Source organism: Oryx dammah, unplaced genomic scaffold (assembly GCF_014754425.2).
Source record: "Oryx dammah isolate SB20612 unplaced genomic scaffold, SCBI_Odam_1.1 HiC_scaffold_18, whole genome shotgun sequence".
Taxonomy (NCBI): domain Eukaryota; kingdom Metazoa; phylum Chordata; class Mammalia; order Artiodactyla; family Bovidae; genus Oryx; species Oryx dammah.
Genome location: NW_024070202.1, coordinates 48,417,397 through 48,443,395, shown reverse-complemented (window position 1 = coordinate 48,443,395; position 25,999 = coordinate 48,417,397). Strand labels below are relative to the sequence as shown.

Below are 25,999 nucleotides of genomic sequence, written 5' to 3'. Positions count from 1 at the left end.
ATGGAGAAACACGGAGAGACTGTTGTGAGGTCAAGATCCCCGTGTCTGTCTGAGTGTTTAAATGGCACTATTGCTGCTGTGTTTGTTCAAAGCAGATGAACCCCATCTCCAGGAGACGAGACATGAGGATTTATTATTTGTTGCTGTTTCATTTCTAAGCCATGTCCAACTTTTTTGCTGCCCCATGGACTCTAGCCTGCCAGGCTTCTCTGTGCATGGAATTCTCCAGGCAAGAAAACTAGAGTGGGTTGCCATTTCCTTCTCTAGGGGATCTTCCTGACCCAGGGATCGAACCAGCAGCTCTCGCACTGCAGGTGGAATCTTTACCACTGAGCCGCCTGGGAGGCCCTAAATGAGTATTCCCTCGCCACTCCCCATGTCCCTCCTGCTTTAAATTAAATAGTAAAACTCTTCCAGGTTGTGTGTGTGTGTAACCATTTTTCTCTTCCAGAAAGCTGTCATATGTGATTTTTTTTTAACCTTAAAGAAAAACAGGACTGAAATGTGTCAAATCCCTGGAAATAGTCTGCAACCCAGTTGAGTTTACACAGAAAAACATTAGTCCTAAGACCATCTGGCCACAGAGATCTCAGTTTCTCTGACAACTCCCCTGGTGCTGTGGAAGGGGAAGTCCGGTAACCACCACATCGAAAATCAGCCAGGAGAACAAACAAGCACAAGCAGGTTTCAAAACAATACATTCCAGTTCCTGTTCCCCTGAATGTCAAGGCCCATGTCATCTCCCGAGGTTAATATGAGCCTCAAGAGGACACTCAGAAAAGAGAGTGCGTCCTGAAAGGCTGGATGCCAATCAAACCATGTTTCAAAGGTGTTAAGGGGGAGGCTGTTTAAAGGGAGCTCGAGACCAATATGCTTATAAAGTAATCACTTGTTGCCTCTGCTGGTCTGGTTTGTGTTTTGATGGCTTTAAAATAGGTGTATTGCAATAGTCATGACAACTTTTCTGAGTTCATTCACAGTTATTAAATTTGAAAGAGCAAACATTTTACTCCTCGGGTATGTGAAACACTATTTGATAGTCAAAAGTGGATGTAGACCAGGAAGGAATAAAAGAGAAAGTCAAATGTGGATGCCCTTAGAGAGATGGGAGACCCACGGAGGAGCGGGTAGACAGGTGAGCAGGCCAATCCAACGCTCTCGGGACAGCCTATAATAGAGCTGACAAGGTTTCCATTGAGAGAAGGGACCTTCCTTTACAGAAAGAGACAAGCAAGAATTCCTTGTGCTATTCATAGTAACTGACAAATACACACCTGGAGCAAAAATCAAGAGAAGCTCACCGTCATTGGTGAGTCCTGAAAAGACATGTAAAATCTGGATCTTCTAGGCAGCATCTTGATTAGGTAAATAGTCAAAGGCTAAACCTGCCTGCCAGGAGTTCTTCCTAAAAGCCCTCTCTTCAGGGCCGCATCATCCTGCTATATATCAACAGGACTATACTAACCAGTCCCATTGATGATGGAATACTCCTACTTGCTGTTGGGTTTTAGGAGGGGGTGACTGAGGAAGGGACAGAAGAGACTGGAAGGCGGTTGGCCGTGATGGGCGGGGGGGGGGGGCATGCAAGAGGCGGGTGGGCAGAGGCAAGAGGAGACTCAAAGTGAGAGGGGAGGGCTGCAGCACCATCTGGTCGGTGTTCCCAGCAGGCAGGCAAGAGGGAAGCAGTTACCTGAAATTTCTGGAAGTGCAGACTTGTCTTCTTTCCAGAAGTCCCCATCACAAACAGGAAGTCTGGAGTTAGCACGAATGGCACTCTCTCTTTATTAATGCCCAGGAAACTTTTATAATTCCCAAGAATGTGCCCAAAGTCAATATGAAATAGATTTCCTTAAGAAAAGGAAATGTCTGACGTCATTATACCGGCAACGGCACTTGCAAACAACATACGGGTCTGTTCATTTCTTGACATATTTCGCAGTTGACCGAAAATGAGCTATCTTGGGTGTGAGAGCTATTTTTACTCTCTGCTTGTGATATATTTTGTCTTAGCAGGTGTGTGCTGTAAGTAGCCACAAAGCACTCTTTGAAACATGCATAGTTTTGATATCCTTCTGATGCTCTTTAAATGACAGCCAAATACCATTAAAAAAATTCTTGTCTCAGAACTATTCTTACAAAAATCCAAACCCTCTGGCATATATATGTCATCATCATGCCCAAGACTCTCTTACACCGTTTATGGAACTCAGGAGAGACAGATGTCTCACTCTTACAAATAAAACATTTGAATTTCCTTTGGGTCAGTTTCTACCACCGTCACCATTGCAGCTCCCTTCATCTCTTTTCGTTTATTCAGCCCTCTGTCCTCTGAATGGTCCATAAGTGCATTATCTCTTGATTCCCAAAGATAATCAGCAATTTACCCCAATACGGTGTTGTTGTTGTTTTCTTTTTCCCCAGGCTTCACTCTTAAATTGGGGCTTCCCTGGTGGCTCAGATGGTAAAGAATCAGATTTCTTAGAGAAAAATGTCATGGTATGCCACCAATACTGACCACTGTTAGACAGTGAACCAGAAAGGATGGATAAGTTATGAAGGTGCAGCATTTTAGATTTAAGGGCACCACTGACTTTAAAAACATCTTATTTATTTGGTTGAGCAGCATGTGGGATCTTAGTCCCCCTACTTGGGATCAAACCTGTGCTCTCTGCATTGGAAGAATGGAGTCCAACCATTGGACCCCCAGCAAAGTCCCTTACTGGTGACGTTTTTGTTGCTTCTCTGTACTATCTGACATTGTTGATCATATCCACCTTCCTAGCTTTCCAGCTACTGTCCAGCTTGTACTTCTGAAGTCTCCTTTCCTGTATCTTCTTCCATTACTCACTCCTGGGTCCCGCCCTAGGGTGATCACAGTCTCTGTGTCCCTGCACAATAATGACTTCTAGATCTGTGCTCCAACCTTGACTTCCATTTAAAAATTACTCTGTGCTGGGTGGGGGAGGGGAGGTGGGTGGAGTGAGGCTGGAAAGTTAGTATTTAATGAATTCCCATTAGGTAAGACGGAGAAGGCAATGGCAACCCACTCCAGTGTTCTTTCCTGGAGAATCCCAGGGACAGGGGAGCCTGGTGGGCTGCCATCTATGGGGTCGCACAGAGTCGGACACGACTGAAGTGACTTAGCAGCAGCAGCAACAGCATTAAGTAAGATGAAACAGTTTTGGGGATGGATGGTGGGTATGGTTGTACAATAATGTGAGTGCAGTGAATGCCACCAAAATAGATACTTAAAACTGGTTAAAATGGTAAATGTTATGTTAGGCATATTTTACCATAATCAGAAAACATTACTCTATAATAAACAAAACTCACCTGTCTCTGAGATCATAATATTGTCATTGTGTCTGTCGCCTATCCCAAGAACAAAGGTTGCCACACAGTAGCCAGCACAGGAATAAACAAATCTCTCCACTGCTGCCTGAAACTAATTAAAATGTATCTGAATATTAGTTACATTCTTACTGCAAAGAGCAGCATGAATCTATTACAGAGGACTCCCCCAAAGATGCCATTCTGGGAATCATTTTCAGGGAGCAAGTCAGTGGTGCCTGGTTTTATTAAAGTTTCATCTTAGAGGTGCCAACTTTCTCCATTGCTCTCCTTACATTCTAGGTGAAGATACAGTGACTCAGCACGAGAAGGAAACAATAGTCAAAGGACGACAGTAATATAATCAAAGGGTTCACTGCCTCTCCATGCATCACTGGCCAACAACAATCCAGACCCCATAATGATTTCTCCTTTGTTGGTGAACATATGTTTTGCTTGTGACCACTTAAAGTATGCATGGGTTCACAAATCCACACGTATCACAGACTAATAAATGCTACTAATTATATTCCCTCCCCCAAAAGGGGGCTACCCATGCAAACGAGAAGGGCTAATCCTGTACAGCAGAATTTTAACAAGCAGTCAAGCAGCCTAACCACACAGCTTGTGAAGGACTCACACAGGTACTTCTGAGTAATGGAAGTAGCATTTTCAACATCCCTAATTTACCATTTAGATTAGGGTGCAGGGGTAAATTGCAAATTACTTTTTATGATCTGAAGTGTTTCCAGATCAGAAGGAGTTTGTCTGTGGTAACTAAATTTTTCTGCTGAATGACAAAAATAGATGGTGTGAAAAGATGCTAACAAATTATGTCCCAGAACCAAATTTTATGCAAAGCAGGCCTGATAATCAAAAGAGAAGCAAATGCTCAGTGAGGTCTGAATGAGCACCTCTGTTTTGCACAGATCTACTATGTCACCAGCATTTAAACCCCCATGAGCTCAGGAGGAAAGTGTTCCACAGTGTGTTAGGAGGCATGCAATGCAGACCCTTTGAAAACATGTCATTAGACTGCTGTGTCTCACAATTTCTCAGGAGCCTTTGGAGTGGGGAGAAGCAGGAGCTCACCTTTTCTTCAATAGGGCATTTTTCTTTGAGCCAGTGACTCAGCACTTCATCTTTAAAGGCTCCAGTGTTGCCCACTGTGCTTTGTTGAATTTTGGCGATCGTTGTGGCATCTTTTACAATCTCAATCATTCCTGTGGGAAGATGCACAGATCTGATGTGAACTGGAGCCAAGCACCGGACCCAGAGGAGAAATGGCTGTGTCTTTGTTCAGTAGAGGGCAGAGAGCTTTCTCAACCAGAAGGTTATTTTCCAGGTTCGTGCTGGTGGTTTCCTTATGAGGAAGAGAAAGAAAAGGAGGCGGATAGGGAAGTTGTGTGGGACCTGCTTTCAGTATCCATGAATGAAAAGAGGAAAGGGCTGGTTTCTGATAAGCAAAATCATTAATATGCCAAGCGCATCTTTCTTCACTTGGCAACCTGTTCCTTTTTCTTTTTAAAATTCCAGAGTCAAATGAGAAGGCTGTTCTCTACTTCTCAAGTTGGAAATTGGAATAAAAATTTGTTTAATTGAAATTAAAATGTGAAATGTCTACAAAAGCACCTAAGAGGAGAGTACATAATAGCTTTGATAATGTGAAGTCAGGCTCGTAAAACAAGCGGCAGATCTTTCCATCTACTTTTGAATGTTTTTTGTGACAGAGAAGTTTACTGTACAATGAAAAGAGTGAAAGTTTAGAGGAGGGAACAAGTTCTTGTTAAAATCATTTCCATATGTAGTCACAAGGAATTAAATCATGCATTCATGTATTTTCAACATGTCCATACTAAACTGAGAGTCACATTCACTAGCCTGGGAACATCTTCCTTTTACATGGATTATGATTGTAATTTTTCATCTATTAAAGGCCTATACTGAAGGGATGATGGTCTTTAAAAATTCTGGGGGGACCACGTGGTATGCAGAATCTTAGTTTCCCAACCAGAGATTGAACTCACGCCCCTTAAAATGGGAGTCTTAACCACTGGACCACCAGGGATGTCCCATGGGATGATGGCCTTTTAAATGAGCTGAGCAGTGTATTCATCTCCCAAGGTCCCCACATACCTATTTTGTCACCAGTTGAAATGCAACCATATGGCAGGAGGCACAGGTCCAAAGATTCAGTCTCCCAAATGGACTCCATGATTCGTAGAATCTGGGCATCAAAACACAAAAACTTTTCTCTTACAAATGTATATTTCCCTTCTCCATTAAAAATGACAACAGTCTTTTCTGGTAACACAAACTATTGAAGTGAATGTGAAATATATAAGTAATGAATGTACTTTTATTTGTCAACCTGGTACTCTAGTGTTTCCCTTCCTTGGGAGCCTCAGTTTTGGCTCCAGAGTGGTACTTTGGAAAAGAGGAAAGTTGGATTTCTTTGGGGGTAGGTTTTAGCCATGATTCATCTGTTATTCCTAGTTATGTATATTTTGCCATAATGACTATAAGTTCCATTCTAACATCTTTACACATTTTTATCCATAAGGCACTCTTGGGCTCCAATCAGGGCCACAATGACGATGACAATAACGATACCTGACATTCACTGAGGCTGTTTTATGTTGATCCTTTGTATTAACCCTCCAGTGTGGGTATGATTATTATTCCCATTCTTTTTCAGATTCTTTTCCATTATAGGTTATTACAAGATACTGAGTAGAGTTCCCTTTGCTATACAGTAGGTCCTTGTTTACCTACTTTGTATGTAGTAGTGTGTATCTGTTAATTCCAAACTCCTACTTTATCCCCCTCACCCTTTCCCCTTTGGTAACCATAGTTTTGCTTTCTATATCTGTGAGTCTATTTCTGTTTTGTAAATAAGTATTTGTACCATATTTTTGATACCATGGCTTTCCTATTTTAAATAAATTACATGACATATTAGAAATTATGTTACTTCTACAGTATTGAACAACTAGGGTACAGCATATATTACTTTACAAATCTGCAAAGCTAAAATGTATGTTCAAAAATATGAAAATGATCAACATTGATACCTTTGTCATCCACCTTCTGTTTTAAAAATCTGTTCAATCTTGTTATGTAAACTGCATGAATTCTCCAGTCATCTCCCTATTCATCTTCTCCCTCTATCCTATCAGATCATTCACTTGAATCTGTGTATGTGGATATAAACCAAAGGTGACGTGTGAAAGGAGAACATCTGTGAGTGTATGTTGCTCGTTGTTCAGTCGCTAAGTCGTGTCCAACTCTTTGGAACCCCATGGACTGCAGCTAGTCTTTCTGTTCTTTACCGTCTCCTGGAGTTTGCTCGAGTTCATGTCCATTGAGTGTGTAATGAATGAGTGAATGTGAATGAATCAATGAATGTCAATGAATGTGAACAAAGTGGATGCTGGGGGGTCAGTGTATTTCCATTCCACGTTACCACACTAGGAATGGGGTATACAGAAAAGAAGTTAGGTGAGGGATGTGTTTCAGCTTATTTGGGAATGCTGCATATGCATCTCTTGGCAGTGGCTAGAACCATGAGGCTCACTAGATTCATATCTGATGGTCTGTGGCCATACTCCCCTAGGGAAAACTCTTATGTTACCTTTGATCACTCTTCATTATACAAAATAGAAGACTGGAACAGGGTCAGTAGAAGGTATTTTTTTTTACAACTAGTACAGATTTCTGTTTTTGAACAACTGAAAAAAAAATCCTTAACAGCAGTATACCTGTAAAATAAGCATATCTTGGCGTAGATCATCGCCGTGTTTAAAGATAATTCCAATTGTTTCATTTGATAGAGCTGTAGGGTCAGCACATTTAAACTCAAGCCACAGGGGTTTTTTCTTAGAGGCCATCACTTTACATTTTTCAATCTGTAAGAAAACAGCCACATGTTTCCTACGCACAATTGAAAACACATTGTGGAGACATACATCTTCCTGCAAAGCATCACTATAAACACCTAGGAAAAAGTTTTCAGTTGGAGAAGGATTTTAGTGATTTGGGTAAAAATGCAGATGGCATTTTCACCAAATCCAAAAATGTTAGTGAAAGCAATTCACAACGCTTAAACCAGTGGTTCTCAAAGTGTGTTCCAGGAAACCCAAGCATCTGTGGAGTGCCTAAGAGACATGGCATATCCTATCTTCTGATATTCCACTCTCACAGGACTCTTGTACTTTTATGTTCCCTCTAACACAGGGCAATTTTGCCATTATTTTTTTTATATATTTGGCCTCATTCTAAGAATTAATTTGAAAAAAGAGTTCTGTTGCTACCATAGTGTCTAAGCATGGTTGTTGCAAAATTAGATGCAATCTAATTCTAGGCCAAATCTAACAAGATGAAATTTAACAGCAATAAATGAAACTCTTGCACTCAGATATTACACAATGCCTTTCTCCTCCAAAAAACACTACATAACATTGAAATGAATTCAAGGTGGGAGAAAGGTGATTTAGCAGCCACTCTTTCCAAATAGAAAATCTTAGGAGTTTTAGCCAACAGTGAATTCATTATGGATCAAAAATGTGATCTTAAAAAAAAGCAAATGATATGAAGCTGTATTACTATATCATTATTCCTACCAAGTTCTAGGGCTTCCCCAGTGGCTCAGCAGGAAACAATCCACCTGCAGTGCAAGAGATGCCGATTTGATCCCTGGGTGGGGAAGATCCCTGGGAGGAGGGCGTGGCAACCCACTCCCCTATTCTTGCCAGGAAAAGCCCATGGACAGAGGAGCCTGGCAAAGAGTCAGATAGGACTCTGTCAGAAGTGACTGAGCATGCATCAGTTTCTAACTTCAAAAGGACAGTAGGTAGTGTGTACTTTTGCTAAAGAGCCAGCTTACTGCTAATTGTATATAAAACTAAACATGGATTAAAGACTTAAATATGAGAATTAAAACTTTAGGAAAAAAATTTGTCACATTGAATTAGGAGGTATTTCTCCACTTTGGCACTACTAACATTTGGACTGGATAATTTTTTGTTTGTGGGTTGTAGGGGGATGCTGTTCTGTGTATTATAGAATATTTAGCAGCATCTCTGGTCTCTGCCCACTGGATGCTGGTAGCATTGTCCCAGTTGGAACAATCAAAAATGTCTCCAGACATTACCAAACATCCCTTGGTGGAGGAGGTGGGGGTTCACTCCTGGTTGAAAATCACTGGATGAAGCAAATATTTCTTAGGACACAAAATGTGTGAACCATAAAAGAAAAAATGATAAATTGAACTTAATCAGAATTAAAATCTTCTGCTCTTTGAAATACATTAAAATGAAAAATGAAAAAGTAATCCATAGACTGGGAGAAAATATTTGTAAACTATATACCTGATAAAGGATATATATCCAGAATATATAAGCAACTCGTAAATAAGAATAAAATGGTAGCCCAAATTAAAAATGATTGGAAGATATGAAAAGCTTCTAAAAAAAAAAAGAATAAACACATGATAAGATGCTCAACATCATTAGGGAATGATGAAACTAAATGAAACTAAAAATAACAGTGAAGTACTACTTCATACTCATTTGAATGGCTAAAATTAAAAAGATTGATTATAACAAAAAGTACATATTGTATGATTCCACTTTGTGACATTCTAGAAGGGGCAAAATTTCATGATGGAAAACAGATCTGTTATCCAGGATGGAGTACAGAAGGAGACTAATCACAGAGGGATACGAAAGAATTTTTTCTACAAATTTCTATGAAAATACTCTCTGTCTTGATTTTGTGATGATTCAGTTCGGTTTAGTTGCTCAGTCATGTCCGACTCTTTGCGACCCCATGGACTGCAGCATTCCAGGCTTCACTGTCCTTCACCAATATCCAGAGCTTGCTCAAACTCATGTCCATTGAGTCAGTGATGCCATCCAACCATCTCGTCCTCTGTCATCCCCTTCTCCTCCTACCTTCAATCTTTCCCAGCATGAGGGTCTTTTCTAACAAGTCAGCCCTTCACAGCAGGTGGCCAAAATAATTGGAAGTGGTGGTGATGGTTATGTGGTTGTGTACTTTTGGCAAAGCTCACTGAATTGTAAACTTGCAATGGATACATTTTATTGTATACATATGGTTCCTCAAGAAAGCTGACTTAAAATGGATGGGAGATTGCCCAGTGCTGAGGTTTTTAGTATCTAGCAGTTGAGGAACGGCTTGACAGATGCCCATCCAGGGACTTTCCAGCTTCCCTGTCTCTCTGTAAATGTCAGCTTTCATCCACTAAGGCCTGGTGAAGCAGGCAGAGACATTGTCAAGACGTATCAAGATGATACCTACCACCAATGCGCCTGCCTTCAGTCCAGGGTCATATGGAACTCTAAAGCTTTGGGGGAGATTCAAATTCTGCAGGATTTCAAGCTTTTGCTTTAGTTGGAAAATAACTGTAATTGTCAAAAGCACACAAGAGTTATATGAGTTCAAGAAATTACCAATATCACCTATAACATTTCCTGAAGTCACACATATTCACAACATTCTATACATTTGGTAAGGTAAAGAATAGGAGAAAAGGGAGTAGGTTTCTGTCCTTGAGGAACTAACCTTTCAGGGTGACAGGCTTACTGAGAGCAATAAACTCTGCACGCACGTTAAAACAGGGGACAGAAGTATCTGAATATATATGGCATACCCAGACAGGCACAGAAGGACGCTTTATGAATAATTCTAGGGAATTACTGTAGCTTTCTTTCCAACATGTGAAACTTGAAACTGCCATCTGATTTAGGACACATATCTGAAGACCATATTAAATGGAATTTGGTTAGGGTTTGGTAAATTCTTTTCAAAAGAGGAAGTTAGGTTGTATGGAAATAATATGACAGCCTCAAAATTCTAAAGGCAAATATATAAATGGAAAATTACTGCCTGGGTAACAGACTGGTGGTTAGTACAAATTTTCCCCTTTCTTTCTTACAACGACAAAAAAGTTAAGGTTATTATCACCATTATTTTTAGGAGAGAGCATTATTAGTATATTGGAACAGAATCAAAGGGAAAAGTGGAAAATCGAAATATTCAAAAGCTTAAAATTGGTTGAGTATGTTAGTGAGGGTCCATTATGAGCTATAATGCTGAATCTAGGTATACAAGCATGATAAGAGAGAATTCCTAGCTCACGGCTCATACAGCTCAATAGACCAGAAAAATGTGTTAATAGCTTTAATTTAATGTAGTGTCAACTAAAACCAATGGGAATATAGATAAAGAGTGATTCATTTAGAATTTCTTAGAGATAAGACAACACTGGAACATAAAGGAGGTGATATATATATTTTATAAGAAGCACATATATAAATATATATACATCTTGCAACATATGATGTATACATATATATTAAAAAATTGAAAAAATTCTCAATAATTCATTACTTTGAGAGAGTGAAGATTTGAAAATTATCTGCATGTTTTGAAAGATGGAGCAGAAAGGGTAAATATTTGGGAATAACTAATCTTTGTGAGTGTGTACGTGCACAGTTGCTCTTTAAAGATACATCTTACATCTGCATAATGTAGTTTTAATTTTTCAAACAGTTTAACATCTATTATAATACATTCATCATTAGAATATAAGTGTAATTTCAAAACTTATTAACTTTTAAAGGGAGAACTTGAAATTTGCTTACTGAAGAAAGACAGAAAATTTAAAAATGTATTCTTGGCTACCCTGAGGAAGGTGTGCCTTGCCTTCCAGAAGGAAGAAGGATCCCAGGGATGGTATTTGGAGACAAAGGCATTTGCAAAGAGCACCAAGAAAATCAAGCCACCCGTACCTTGGGAGCTGACGTCATACTTTTCGGCAGAGAGTGATTTAATATCAATGGTGACTTTTTGTAACATGTCGATTACTTGGACTTGTTGAGTGAAGTCCCGTAGCATGGCCGTGCCACAGCCCCTCAGGTAGGCCTCCAGGATCACTGCAAACCTCTGCTGATAGTGTCTCGACTGGGCAATCTCACTTCTCAAGAACCAAAACAAGAAGTGACCAATTCTTTTGTTCTGAGGGTGGAAACAAGAAGTATAAAATTATTATGACTAATGCTCCAGATCTATCAGTCAATTCTTGATAACCTTTTAAAGCTTATGCTTTTATCAAAATGGAAGTACTTACTCTTAAACCACGCTTCAGCAGAAATCTGGCAAGGGCACTGTCATGGTATGGTTCAAATTTCACAGCCTAAGGAAAGAACACATTGGCATTTGTAGGACTGCATTCTCTATTGGTTAATCAGGAAACAGGAAATGGAGAAAAATTGGTCTCTGCCTTAGTGGGTTTGTGTGGATAGGAGGATAAGAATCTGACCAGTCATTTAAGTTCAGCCCTTTCTCTTCAAGGACACTTTGGGCCAGAGTGAACCACTTGCTTAAGGACCAAGATTAGAAGCCAGAACTCTTGACTCACAATAATGTGCTTTTGATAACTTTAAAAATGAAGAGGTGAGGGCTTTTGTTCCCATGAAGGGCTTACCTGATTTTTATTGGAAGGATAGAAGAGAAAGTTGAAGACAAATCTATAAAAGTGGAAGGAAAGAAAGGTTGTTGGGGAGAAAATAGACAGTGGGGATATTGTACACTTGGGGAGAAAAATATGTTAGATATAAAGATCCTAAAAATTGTGTAGCTCCTCTTCTGCTCAAGATATGTGCTTGGCAACTCACTAGCAAGTCAGAGAACTGCCTCCCAGGTTCTTACTGTAACAGACTAATCATCACTCCCTTCTATGATTCAGAGTATACAGGGTTTTTTTGCCTGAAAATCTCTTGTTTTATCTGCTTCCCCAGGTTTAGCAGTGTTTAGTAGTTTTCGCATCACTTGGCTAATATGGAAATATTACATAGGTGGCAGCCCTATGGCTGAAAAAAGAAAAGAACAAAAGTTAAAAAAAAATAGGCCCCAGGTCGGTGGCTGCCCCAAACTCTGACCCCCTACCTCAACTGCTTCCCCAGGGCAGCCTGGGCAATTAAAAAATAAAATGTAGGGGCTTCCCTGATGGTCTAGTGGTTAAGACTCTGTGCTTCCAATTCAGAAGTCACAGGTTCATCCTTAGTGGGGGAATTAAGATCCCATATGCTACTTGGCCAAAAAAAAAAAAAAAAAAAAAACCCTGAAAAATAATTAAATTCTAGTGGGTGCATGGATATTTATTACATCATTTTCTGTACTTTTCTGCATGTATGCAATAGATCATAATTTTAAATGCAGTAAGACTAACAAATATTGTTTGATTATTAGAGGTGCATATATAAAGTTACAGGATAGATGGGATTTATAAGCATAAAGAGAAGTTTAAAATTAACTATCTCAGGAGTATTTCCTTTATAAATAGACATGGTCTATCCTTTTCCCTAAGAAAGAGAAGTTTCCATTCACTTTGTTTTAGGGCCTGGGAACTTTGGGGTATGATTTCTAATCCTTACTTTGGTTTTCCAGTTTGGAAATGATCAACACTGACTTGATAATATTTCAATTATCCCATGCTTTCAAAGATGACGTATGCTCAAATTGGTGCCGCTGTAACTGTAGTTAAGATCTTAATTCTGAGAATGTAGTTATTTAGCCACCAGTAGTCACTTCAGAAATGCTACTAAATTTTTAACCCAAATGTGAGTCTTTTTGACCTTCTTCATGTTTCACTTCTGTAAAGATGATGCAGGTCTCAACCAGGAGACCATTTTAATTAGGAATGAATGAGTCATTTGGCCATATCTGCAAATGACTACTCTTCTTCAAATTTAGGACCACAAACTCAATGTTAATATCACTGACCTCTTTTATTTACACGTTTCTAAGAAGAGTACTATTCATTTTCCAAGCCTGCAAAGTTCACTTGTGAAAATGACAATGTAAAATAATTCATGATGGCCTTGGGATTTGAAACAGATCCTTTGCAAATTTGCCTCATGTTCTTTTTGTTATGGAGAGCTAGAAAACTGAGGATACTTTGATTTTTATTAAATTTTCATTAGTGTTTAGGCTAGTCTCTGAACTCATGGGCAGAGAAAAACTTTGGTTATATTTGATTAGATAAAGATAAAGGCCAACTATGTTTCAAGTATCTGAGTAATGAGAAGGTGAAGATTCAAAGTTTAGACTATCCAAAATTTGTATCAGAAAACTCCAGAAACTGCCTATAAATATAGATAATGATTAGACAGTTTGGTGTCCAACAGTTAGCCTGAAAAACAGCACCTACTCAGAATTGTCCTTGGCTTCTTCAATGTAAATTAAGTGTCCTCAGGACCCCTGACTATTTTCTCATAACATTCTATAGCTTTTCCTCAAAGCGTTTGTCACAGTATGTTATTCAGTATCTGCCTGTATGTATACTCATTTGATGTCTTTCTCCATGAACTACAGGCTACACTAGGGCAGAGTCCAGCTGTGTTTTGATCACTTCTCTATATCCAGTAACCAGAAAAGGGGAAACACTCAGTCTGAGTTGTTGAATTAATGAATGAGCACATCTGCTCTGTAAAATAGAATTCTCTTCCAATTCTTGTCTTCCCTCCTCCTTGTCAAGCAGCACAATACACTATGAGAATGACTATAGTGAGCAAGAGAACCAGTCCTCCTTTGTCTAACTTCCTAAGCAAACCTTTAACAAATGATTTAGTCTCTCTGGACACAGGGAAAGGCATATGAAGAAGAGTGGAAACAGAGTACCAGACCTGTCTAAAGAGAGGGGCTTTCAAGGTCCCATCCAGAATTGAGATGTTACTCTATGAATTGTGACAAACATGAGCAGAGAGTATGACCTTTTCTCTCTAGGACATACTATCGTGCATACATGCGGACACTGGGACGCAATAAAAAGAGGAGACCTGTCGTCGGAACTCTGGGTTTGAATTTGTCTTTCAAAATATGTGGCCTTGGGCACATTACTTAAACTCTCAGTGCCTCAGTTTCCTTATATATAAAATGCAAATATTAACTGGACTGCTATCAACATTGTTGGGAGAGTTAAATGTGATAATACATGAAAAATACATAGATCACTTGGAGCCTTGGCATAAGGGAGCATTCAATAAGTCAAGTCTATCATTAACAGAGTAAACTCTCATTCCCACTGGGCCAGGTCTCCTAAAAAAGTAGAATTATTCATGTCATCAAAATGCTGGTCAGAAAGCCCTCAAAGACAGAAAAAAAGTAAAAGGGAACGTTTACTAGAGTAGTAAACAAGTAGATCTACTTTGACTGATCATTGACACTCTTTGGACAATGTGCACTGGAAGATGGCTTAATATGGTGCCTGTCTGCACAGGCAGATAAATTCCTTGAGATGAGTGCCTCCCCTACCTGGACCAGTTGGAGCAGGTAATGCAGAACGTCATCGTCTTCCAAGCTCTCCAGTTTCTGAACTGCAATGGCTCTTACGTTTTCATCCGAAAAGTTGCAGTCTAGGAGTTGCATCGTTAATCCAACATCCAAAGCACTTTGATCCCAGACCTCCCTTCTGGCTAACAATTGATATGTTTTGGCCACAATTTCTTGCTGTCCCCATTTCACTGAGCTAAAGAGCTTAGGGTATGCTTTGGGATCCTTAAGGCTTTCATATCTGAAATGCCAAAGCAATTCTTTGTCTTCCGCAGTGAGAGGGTTAAGTGGATCAGTAGCTATGATTGCCTCCAGTTGCTTCCGAAGTTGGTTGGGCATTTCTGCTCGTACGCGGTCCCCTTCCGGGTCAGGGGTGGGCTGATGCTTAGGCAAGGCTATGGGGTGACAGTAGTTGTCCAGGAGAATGGAGATGGACATTGAGTTTTCCTTGTCGGGGTTGGTGGCAGATGTGAGCTTGTCTGCGTTGAAGCTCCCTTGGTCTTCCCCCTTCCCAGATAACTGCCACATGTGGAGCACATACTCGCCGTGGCGCAGGAGGAATCGGTGGTCGATGAGCAGCAAGTTCACGTAGTAGAGAAGCTGAGCTTTGCCTCTGGACTCGGGACTGGGAGTCTCTGCAGAGGCCTTACCAGACAGAGCTGGCGCTTTGCCACAGTAGATCTGGAGGTTGAGCAGAGCCCCTTTGGGTAAGTCTTTGATCTTGATACTGAACTCAAGCCACACATTCCAGAGCACCTCCTCCGTGAAGGGTTTGGGGCTGGTTCTTCTTTGGCAAAGGACTTGCTGCCCATACTGGATGTTTGCCTCCACAAAAACCGTGAGATCTGCATTCCGGGGCAGGACGGGGATATCGATGCCCCTGATCTTGACCCTGAACTTGCGGTCACAGTCCCACAGGGACACAGTGAACACGCTCTCATGGTCCTTCCCGTGGATGGTTAGCTGCTCATGGTAGCCAGTGACTCCGGTGCAGTCATCCACCAGCGGCCACTCTTCCTTCCTCACCTCGTCCAGGGCTGGGTCCGGCGGAGTGTCAAGCACCAGGTGAATCTCTTCACCATTCTTAAGGCACTGCCGCACCCACTGAAAGTTTTTGATGGGCGTCTCGCCCACCAGGTACTCATCGCGGCCGCAGACACGCAGCACGAAGTCCTGTTCGTTCTGGCTCTCGGGGATATCCATCAGGGACTTCTTCTTGGCCATTTTGGTAAAGAAGCTCTGGAGGATGGTGCCCGGGGTATCATCAGCCGAGACCTTGATGGTCTGGCTGGTGGTACTGCGGTGAATGATGATGAAGACGCAGTTGTTGGTAATCTTCTTCAGCAGGTACTCCGGGAGAGGCTTAGACGTCACCCAGGGGTGCATGGCGTAGAGCTTGGGGTCGCGGCCAGCCACCTCGGCCATACGCGGGGTGACCAGGCGGCGGCGTGTGAACTCCAACTCGTCGTCGTGCACGTTGCTGACATCTGTGACATCGTAGCCGATGAGGGCAGTGAGCTGGCGCTGGAAGGCCAGCGTCTCCTCCGAGGGCGAGTGCCGCTGAACCAGGTGGATCTGCCCGGGGCTCCGGTGCAGCACCTTCCAGTAGTGCAGGCAGTCCAGGGTCTGCACCACCTGGTACTTGTCATAGATCTCATACCACTGCCCTTTCTTCTGGTAGAGCAGGAGGAAGTGATCGGGGCCCAGCCGGTGGTAGAAGTCGGCGGCCACACTGGTCTCGAGCACGCGCAGCCACACTTGGGCCTTCATCTGCTCCACGTTGCCGTGGCCGGCCACATGCAGCAGCGCTGTTTCGGGGGTCTTGGTGTTGCGTTGGCTGGTGGGCAGCACGAACTCAATGGGAATGAGCTCCATGGAGGACAGGCTAGCCGCTGTGCTGCGTGGCTTCATCCTCCGGCGCCTGCGGCAGTTGTCCTCTCTCAGCACCACAGGCTGTTCATGGTTCTCCAGCTCCATGCCCTACGTGACCTGGGAGCAGAGAGAGGAACAGAGGGCTCTTTAGAGGGAAGGTGCTTGCCTTTTATGGTGGCCCGTGAGCTGGCAAGGAGAAGGTGTAGACGAATGACAGGGATGTGTGCAGGAGGACACAGGAGGTTGGGAATAGGGGCCGAGGAATCCTGGCCCCACCACTTAGAAACTGGGGGAGGAGCTGCTTAAATAATCTCTGAGCCTGTTTCCTATCCATCAAATGGTGTTAGCAGTACTTCAGAGGGTAGACAGGAGCATTAAATAAGGTAATAACTTGCTGAATGTGGGCCATGGCTAGATAGGGACTCATTGATTACTCTCTCTACTTCTGTTATGTTTGAAATTTTAATTTTAAAAAAGGGAGAAGTCAAGCCCTGATCTAGCATGCTGTCGGGTGAACTGTAATGGCTCTAAGTGGTAATTGTTTTAAGCATATTGAAATGCATGGATGAGTCAAATAATCCAGTTAGACCATCAGGTCCTACTTTACAAGGTGCCATGTAAGATGCTGAAACAACTCCCTTTGAAAACAGGCCTTTGGCTTATTTCCTCTTTGTTCAGTCTCACACGTCTCCTGGGGGACTCAGACACCTTATCCAAGTTACTTCATGATCCCTTTTCAAACTGTCTGGATCAGGTATCTGTGCCCTCATCAACTTCCTGTCTATTTTTTTTTCCTCTTCATATTTTTCTTTCTAGTGAGGAGAGGTAGTCATTTCATTGATAAAACTCAAAAAGAGCAGAATTGGTGAAGCTCCTCTTAAGAACATTTGCAGATATTGATAACTGTGAATCATGAAATATGTCAGGATCTTGGCTGTCATTGCTCCATTAGGGCAGTATCTCAGGGGACTCCCCAGGGCTGTACTCTCCAAATATGAACTTTCAAGTAGTGTTACCTTTGTACCAATTCATCTCATCTACCTCTGGAGAACCTACAGGTTGGAAGGAAGGACCTGCTTGGGACCCCTATTGACTATTTAACTTCTTTTTGCTCTAATATTTTCATCTCTATAACTAGAATTCACCAATATAGTCTCAATAATTTATCCACTATTTCCACAAATAGTTAATAAGGACCTACTTTCACAAAGCATTTAAGTATAAATGTTACTTATTGTAGTGTGAAACTCTTCAAATAATGATTGAAATGCTTAACATGTTAAAATTGAAATACAAATAAGGTATTTTGATTTTACTATTTAGTAGTTCTTATTTTAAATAAGAATCAATTAGTAAAACAAAAATTAATGTTTAAGAAAATATTATTCTAAAAGGACTAATGTTAGTGTAATATATAAGTAATTATTTATTTCCTTAAGAAACAGTGGAACATTTGATATATACCAAAAAGAGTTTGATTAAAAGGTAAGAAAGGCAAGTTTCATTAGATCCAAACTTTTGTTCAAATCTTGACTTAAATTTACTTTTAAAGTCAACAGTCCCTCTCTCAAGATATTTTGAAGTTACACTTACTAAATACACGAAACCAACTGTCCCAAAGAACTGTCTCTTGCAGCTTAAGCCCTTCACTATTTGGTCTTTTGCTACTTTACAGAATGACAAAGAAGAGAAATGTAAGCTGTGAATACTGGGTTAACTTAAAATAGGTCCAAATTTAGGCAACATGCAAATACACAGCAATTACTTCTCCCTTCAAACAGACTTACAGATAAGAGATGCAGAAGAAAACTGGCTGACTAAATACTCACTGCTTTCCTTCATGGTTGAGGCTGTGAAGCTTTCGCCTTTTATGAGAGAGACGTTAAAAACACTGTTTAGCACACTAATCGCGAATCATGCATTTGTTAGAACTTGAAGGCTGGCTGGCCCTCCCTCTTCCTCCCAAACAAAAACAAAAAAGGACTGATGCACCTGCAAAGCTATTGCCGGAACCTTGTGGATATCCACACACACGGGTTGGACTAGATGATGAAACAGACAGTCAGTGGCAGCATCGTCAGAAGAACGACAGCAGTTCCAGATAAAAATATTCTGGCCGAGAAGGAAGTGTCACTATTCTGAGTCAGACCCAACAAAGGGCAAAAAATAGAAGGAAGCAATACCTGATAAAGCAGCAGAAGCGACGATGTTGAAGGATCATTTGTTTAATTTCTAAAAACAAAACAAATTCAAACGTACCCAGTGTGCTTCTAAACTCTTCCGCTTTTCTGGGTCTCCCTTCACATCCAGATGCAGAGGAAGTGTTGCAGTTACCAGGAAGGAAGTTTTAACCAAGTTGATTATACGTGTGATTGCTCATTTTAAAAGTGTAAGAAATGCATTTCCTGTTAAAGCACACACAGAGAACTAAGCATAAAACTATATGTATTTTTTACTCTACGAACTGTTTTTTTTTTTAATTTCGAGAGTGCAAACCAATTATAAAATGACATAGATCAAACCAAATATGCATTTATGAGACACGCACACGTGAACTATTTTTCTGGTTAGTTCTCAGTGGAGAGAAAGGCCTCCTAGCTACAGTATTAGAGAGTCAGCTTGGTGGGAAGATTTTAAAGAGCCAAAGGAAACCCATTAGTCCTGCAAAGCCCATTCAATGGATTTTCCCTCATGGACTCCTTGTTCATACCCTGTATGACCCCTTGTTCATACCCTGTAACTGAGGGATGAGGGAAGAGAAACCTAAGTGATCCAGGGGACTGGTTATCAAGCTGAACATTTTCAAAGACAAGGTCTGGAAGTTCATTTCCTTAGGTTGATGAGACAGTTTTCTATTTTTCAAAACATTTAGGTTCCAAAATATCACTGGCTCAGACTGAAAATACAATGTGTATGTGTGCGTGTATATGTGTGCGTGTGTGTGTGTGTGTGTGTTGGGGGTGGAGACTTCTTGAGAGCAGTGATTGACTGCAGATAAAATAGGTTCTTAGTGTCAGTGGATTGGGAGCTGAGTACTGCCCCACCAGTGAGAGGGTCTCTGGGAGGTGGCTCCTGATTCCCAGGGGAGTGAAGAATCCTTAGAAAAGCCATGCTCAGTCACTTTTATAGCAGCTCTGTATATTCCAGTAACCTCGTTTCCTTCTAGATCCTGAAACAGTGGCCCTTCTCCTCCATTCCAGGGTTTGGAATGGAGGAGAAGGGCCTCCATTCCGTACCAGAGTTCATCCTTCAACCTAGGCTCTCATGGACTCCACTGAGGCCCAGGGACAACAAGTAAACATAACCTTGGCCTCACTGGTTCCTTGGAAATGGATAATTAAGAGTTTCTCTCAATTAATCTGAGAGATAAATGACTGTCTAATCTGTCTCCTTTCACTACAGGCCTCTTAGATCTTACCTTTCTATAAGCAGTGCTGTAAAAGTTGATATCAACAGGTAAGCCATTAACTCAAGGGCTGCCTCTCAAATATTTAGAGGGATCTTATCAGCTTTCCAAAGTGTATTCCTGTAAAGGAATACTCCCATAGGAGCCTGGTGGCTTTTGAAGCTTCTAAGTTAGCCTTCTTGGTTGGTTTGAGGGAGGCACCAAGAAGCCACCCCACAGGAGCTGGCCAAGCTGTGATTTACCTGGAATGTGTGGAGAGGTAGGTGGGTGGAGTACAAGTGGCAGTTTGGGGCTGCTAGGGCTGACCACAGAGGGACCATAAGCTTGGCCAACTCTGTTCCCCAGATCATTCAACAGATAGAGGAGACTAAGTCCTGACAACCACACACACACACACATGTACATATACACATTATTTCAGAAATATTAGACTCCTCCTCTTGAATTTTCTTGCTTCTGTAGGAACTACTCAGCTAAGTCCAATTATGCAAATATTGTCTGTTCTATGACTTAACTTGCAAATACTTCAGACTTTTTTTTAGTGGTTTCAGATCAAGAACCCTGCTCTTCCCCAAGTCCTAATATAACCCCTAAAATTTGCCTATATGTAGTCATTGTTTCAGGGGAGAAATAATGGCCAGTGTCTCCTTCCTATAGGTAGATACTTCCTCCACACAAAGGAATTCTTTACTAGTTGTATCCCCAGATTTTTCAGGGTAGAACCCCCTTGGCCTTATCACTATCCCATTTTATTAATATGTTTTTCTCTTTTCTTCCTTTTTGCCCTTCTGTGAATCTCCATACATCCAGCACTATGTTTTCCATAGAGGAGACATACACTATGTTGTGACTGAAAAAATGTAATCAAATAGTCTGACCTTATTATCACATTCAACATTACGGGAGCTACAAGATCAAGCAGATTAGAACGTAAGAACACAGTAAGATGTGCCAACGGTCAATAAATAGATGAAGAATGAACTATTTGCTTTGAGGAAGGTTCTTTAAGACAAGCTTTAGAGATATCATTTGTAGCCTAGAGAGAAAAGATATGCAGATAGAAAAACTGCAATGTGATAGTATAGGCCAAGTGGTTTATATCTTATGTGCCTTCCATAACACAAAAGTTTACTGGAGGAGGTCACTTCGAGTGGGATTTCAAACATTTCAAATATGCAAGGGGAGGTGCAGGATGTAAGGCAAGAGGAATCAGAGGGGGAAGTCTTCAAGTCAAAAAGTATTTGGGGAACAGTGAACTGATCAGTTCTCTGACCTGGAAGATTTGTGAAAGACAGCAGTGGGAGATATGGAAAAGACATGGAAAAATAGGCCTGTGGTTCCCAGACTTCTTTCATGTCTCGGCACATGTATTTGTATAGTACATTGGGTATAGTGGACTAAATGTTTGTGTTCCCCTCCACTCCTAATTCATCTACTGAAATCCTAGCCCCCAATGTGATAGTATCAGGAGGTGGGGCCTTTGGGAGATAATTAGGTCATGAGGGTGGTACCCTTATGAATGGAATTTGTGCCTTTATAAAGGGGACTCCAAAGAATTCTCTTGCTGTTTTTCTGCCTTGTGAGGACACAAAGAGAAGATAGCAGTCTGCAGACCAGAAGAGTACCTTTACTGGACCCTGAGCATGCAACTCATCTCAAGCACTCAACCTTCAGAACTACGAGAAATAAATTTGTTGTTTATGGCTGCCCCATCTAAGATATTTTGTTATAGCAGCCAGAACTGACTGTGACATGGGGATAAGGAAAGAGGTTCTTCAATGCATAAAACATTGTCTGTATTCCCCAGGGACTTTTGAGGCACACTGGTTCAGTTCAGTTCAGTCGCTCAGTCATGTCCGACTCTTTGTGACCCCATGAATCACAGCACGCCAGGCCTCCCTGTCCATCACCATCTCCCGGAGTTCACTCAGACTCACGTCCATCGAGTCAGTGATGCCATCCAGCCATCTCATCCTCTGTCGTCCCCTTCTCCTCCTGCCCCCAATCTCTCCCAGCATCAGAGTCTTTTCCAATGAGTCAACTCTTCGCATGAGGTGTCCAAAGTACTGGAGCTTCAGCTTTAGCATCATCCCTTCCAAAGAAATCCCAGGGCTGATCTCCTTCAGAATGGACTGGTTGGATCTCCTTGCAGTCCAAAGGACTCTCAAGAGTCTTCTCCAACACCACAGTTCAAACGCATCAATTCTTTGGCGCTCAGCCTTCTTCACAGTCCAACTCTCACATCCATACATGACTACTGGAAAAACCATAGCCTTGACTAGATGGACCTTAGTCAGCAAAGTAATGTCTCTGCTTTTGAATATGCTATCTAGGTTGGTCATAATTTTTCTTGATTGGGAAGCTGTTATTGGTTATTGTTCCTGGATAGGATAGCTCTCTGACTTAGATGTGTGCCTATCTCTCAACCTGACAAAGCTCTGGAATCCATCTTTTCATATTTTTGTAGATCAACCTCAGATGGTTTATATAATGATATGATCAATTTCAAGTCATTTTAATCTTATCTAATAATTTAGTTCACCTTCAAACTTAGCTTTGTTGTCTAGGTACAAATGCTAATCTTTTTAAAAATTTATTTTAAAAACTGTTATACAGTTTTTAACGGAGAAGGCAATGGCACCCCACTCCAGTATTCTTGCTTGGAAAATCCTATGGATGGAGGAGCCAGGAAGGCTGCAGTCCATGGGGTCGGTGAGGGTCAGACCCAACTGAGTGACTTCACTTTCACTTTCATGCATTGGAGAAGGGAATGTCTACCTACTCCAGTGTTCTTGCCTGGAGAATCCCAGGGACGGGGGAGCCTGGTGGGCTTCCATCTATGGGGTCGCACAGAGTCGGACATGACTGAAGCAGCTTAGCAGCAGCAGCAGCAGCAGCAACATACAGTTTTTAAAGCTTATACTCCATTTGCAGTTATTATAAAATATTGGCTAAATTCTCCATAGTGTATAATATATCCTTGTAGCCTGTCTTGCACTCAAAAGTTTGTATCACCCACTCCCCCACCTCTGTATCCCTACCCACACCCCTGGTAACCAGTAGTTTGTTCTCTATGTCTGTAAATTTGCTTCATTTTTGTTATATGAACTAGTTTATTGTACTTTTAGATTCCACATATAAGTGATACTATACAGTATTTGTCTTTCTGTCTGAATTAATAAATGCCAATCTTTATGAAGCTTTTGGTCTGAATCTGATAAAAGAGAAGCATGCTGGTAATGTCGAAGCACTAGCAATCATGAGACCTGGGTTTATTCCCACTTATTCTCTAGGCCAAATCTATGCTAATACATCTCTCTCAGTTTCCTAATCTACCGAAGAGAGATAACAGCCATCCTACTGATAGGAAGTCTATACGTTTTCAGTGAAACATAAACTTATATAACTACACTATGTAAGACATTGTGTTGGATGCTGTAGAGGACAGGCAATTCCAGCTGTCACACACCAATACAATGTACAAAGAAAGAGAAGACAGTAGGCTTGTGTGTGTCTTTTGCAGAGAGGAAAACTTTCCCAGAAGCCTCCGGGTTCCTTCCTGTCTGTTGGCACATCTCTCCCTCAGCCAATCATAGGGAAAGGGGACAGAATTGCATGAGTGATTTAAGTTAATCCTGCTGGATTCCTGACTGGCAGAGAAGGGTGGACGCTAGAACAAGAAGTGAAGGCTCTGATGTGTTGGGGAGGATAACAGAAGAGTTTGTAGCAGCCTTGAATGTCATCACGCTATGTGGGTAGAGGTGAATGATTCCAGGATCTGAGAAAAGAAATCACAGGAAATAAGTCACAATCAACACATCCCCAAGGGTCCATAGCCAGATCCAGGAGTCTGTGGGGACCTTCCATTCTTATTATCTGAAATTGACCATTGAGGTCACTTTTCTCAATTTTCTTGTTCAGCTCATCTTAGCAGATAGAGTTTAGTCAGCCCTCTGCAAATTTCCAGAAAAGATTTTTCTGTAAATTGAGACTTAAAAGTCCAAATTCCTTAGTGTGATATGTCAGACCCTTTATAATATATCCCTTATGGTCTATGATTGTACTAGCCATTTTCTGTAAGGAACTTGAGCATCCCTGGAATTTGGTACCTGCTCAGGTCCTAAACCAATCCCCTGAGGATACCCACAGAGCACTGGATGCAGTTTGTATAACCTCCTCTGGGAGGGCTTTCTAGAATAGGGTTAGGAAAGCTTGTCTCCAAGGCAAACCTTTCAGTATCACAGTAAGCCAAGTCTATGCCCCAACCACTAATGCTGAAGACACTTAACAGTTCTATGAGAACCTACAAGACCTGCTAGAACTAACACCAAAAAAGAAGTCCTTTTCATCATAGGGGACTGGATTGCAAAAGTAGGAAGTCAAGAGATACCTGGAGTAACAGGCAAGTTTGGCCTTGGAGTACAAAATGAAGCAGGGCAAAGGCTAACAGAGTTTTTCCAAGAGAAGGCACTGGCCATAGCTAACACCCTCTTCCAACAACATAAGAGATAACTCTGCACATGGACATCACCAGATGGTCAGTACCGAAATCAGAGTGATTATATTCTTTGCAGCCAAGGATGAAGAAGCTCTATACAGTCAGCAAGAACAAGACTGGGAGCTTACTGTGGCTCAGATCAAGAACTCATTGCAAAACTCAGACTTAAATTGAAGAAAGTATGGGAAACCACTAGACCATTCAGGTATGACCTAAATCAAATCCCTTACAATTATACAGTGGAAGTGTCAAATAGATTCAAGGGATTAGATCTGATAGAGTGCCTGATGAACTATGTACAGAGGTTCGTGACATTGCACAGGAGGCAGGGATCAAGACCATCCCCCCCAAAAAGAAATGCAAAAGTCAAAGTGGTTGTCTGAGGAGGCCTTACAAACGGCTTTGAAAAGGAGAGAAGCTAAAGGCAAACGAGAAAAGGAAAGATATATCCATCTGAATGCAGAGTTCCAAAGAATAGCAAGGAGACATAAGATTCCTCAGCGATCAATACAAGGAAATGGATGAAAACAATGGGAAAGACTAGAGAGCTCTTCAAGAAAATTAGGGGTATCAAGGAACATTTCACGCAAAGATGGGCACAATAAGGGACAGAAATCGTATGGACCTAACAGAAGCAGAAGATATTAAGAAGAGGCAAGAATACACAGAAGAACTATACAAAAAAAGATCTTAATGACCCAGATAACTACAATGGTGTGATCACTCACCTAGAGCCAGACATCCTGGAGTCTGAAGTCAAGTGGGCCTTAGGAAGCATCCCTATGAACAAAACTAGTGGAGGTGATGGAATTCAAATCCTAAGGGGTGATGCTGTTAAAGTGCTGCACTCAAAATGCCAGCAAATTTGAAAAACTCAGCAGTGGTCACAGGACTGGAAAAGATCAGGTTTCATTTTAATATCAAAGAAAGGCAATGCCAAAGAATGTTCAAACTACCACACAGTTGCACTCATCTCGCATGCTAGCAAAGTAATGCTCATAATTCTCCAAGCAAGGCTTCAATAGTACATGAACCAAGAATTTCAAATGTTCAAGCTGAATTTAGGAAAAGAAGAGGAACCAGAGATTAAATTGCCAACATCTGTTGGATCATAGCAAAAGTAAGAGAATTCCAGAAAAACGTCTACTTCTGCTTCATTGACTGGGGCTTCCCTTGTGGCTTAGACGGTACAGCGTCTGCCTGTAACGCAGGAGACCTGGGTTCGATTCCTGGGTCGGGAAGATCTCCTGGAGAAGGAAATGGCAACCCACTCCAGTACTCATCTGGAAAATTCCTCAGATGGAGGAGCCTGGTAGGTTACAGTTCAAGGGGTCGCAAAGAGTTGGACACAACTAAGCAACTTCAGTGCTATGCTGCTTCATTGACTATGCCAAAGCCTTTGACTGTGTGGACCGCAACACACTGTGGAAAATTTTTCAAGAGATGGGAATACCAGACCACCTTACCTGCCTCCTGAGAAATCTGTATGCAGGTCAAGAAGAAACAGAACTGGACTTGGAACAATAGACTAGTTCCAA

The 25,999-nt window shown here is 41.5% G+C and overlaps 1 protein-coding gene across 1 annotated transcript in view; it reads right to left on the bottom strand.

The window, feature by feature from the left end:
• Positions 1-18,832, bottom strand: part of PIK3CG (phosphatidylinositol-4,5-bisphosphate 3-kinase catalytic subunit gamma) — a 35,291-nt gene extending 16,459 nt beyond the window's left edge. The window contains exons 1-10 of the mRNA XM_040260818.1: positions 18,741-18,832; positions 14,668-16,674; positions 11,483-11,548; positions 11,145-11,370; positions 9,652-9,755; positions 7,092-7,238; positions 5,467-5,557; positions 4,423-4,553; positions 3,334-3,445; positions 1,691-1,848 (exon numbers count right to left, since the gene is read on the bottom strand). Coding sequence (XP_040116752.1) covers positions 1,691-1,848; positions 3,334-3,445; positions 4,423-4,553; positions 5,467-5,557; positions 7,092-7,238; positions 9,652-9,755; positions 11,145-11,370; positions 11,483-11,548; positions 14,668-16,662 — 3,030 coding nt within the window. The 5' untranslated portion in view covers positions 16,663-16,674; positions 18,741-18,832. The remainder of the gene's footprint in view (positions 1-1,690; positions 1,849-3,333; positions 3,446-4,422; positions 4,554-5,466; positions 5,558-7,091; positions 7,239-9,651; positions 9,756-11,144; positions 11,371-11,482; positions 11,549-14,667; positions 16,675-18,740) is intronic.
• Between the last annotated feature and the right edge of the window lie 7,167 nt (positions 18,833-25,999).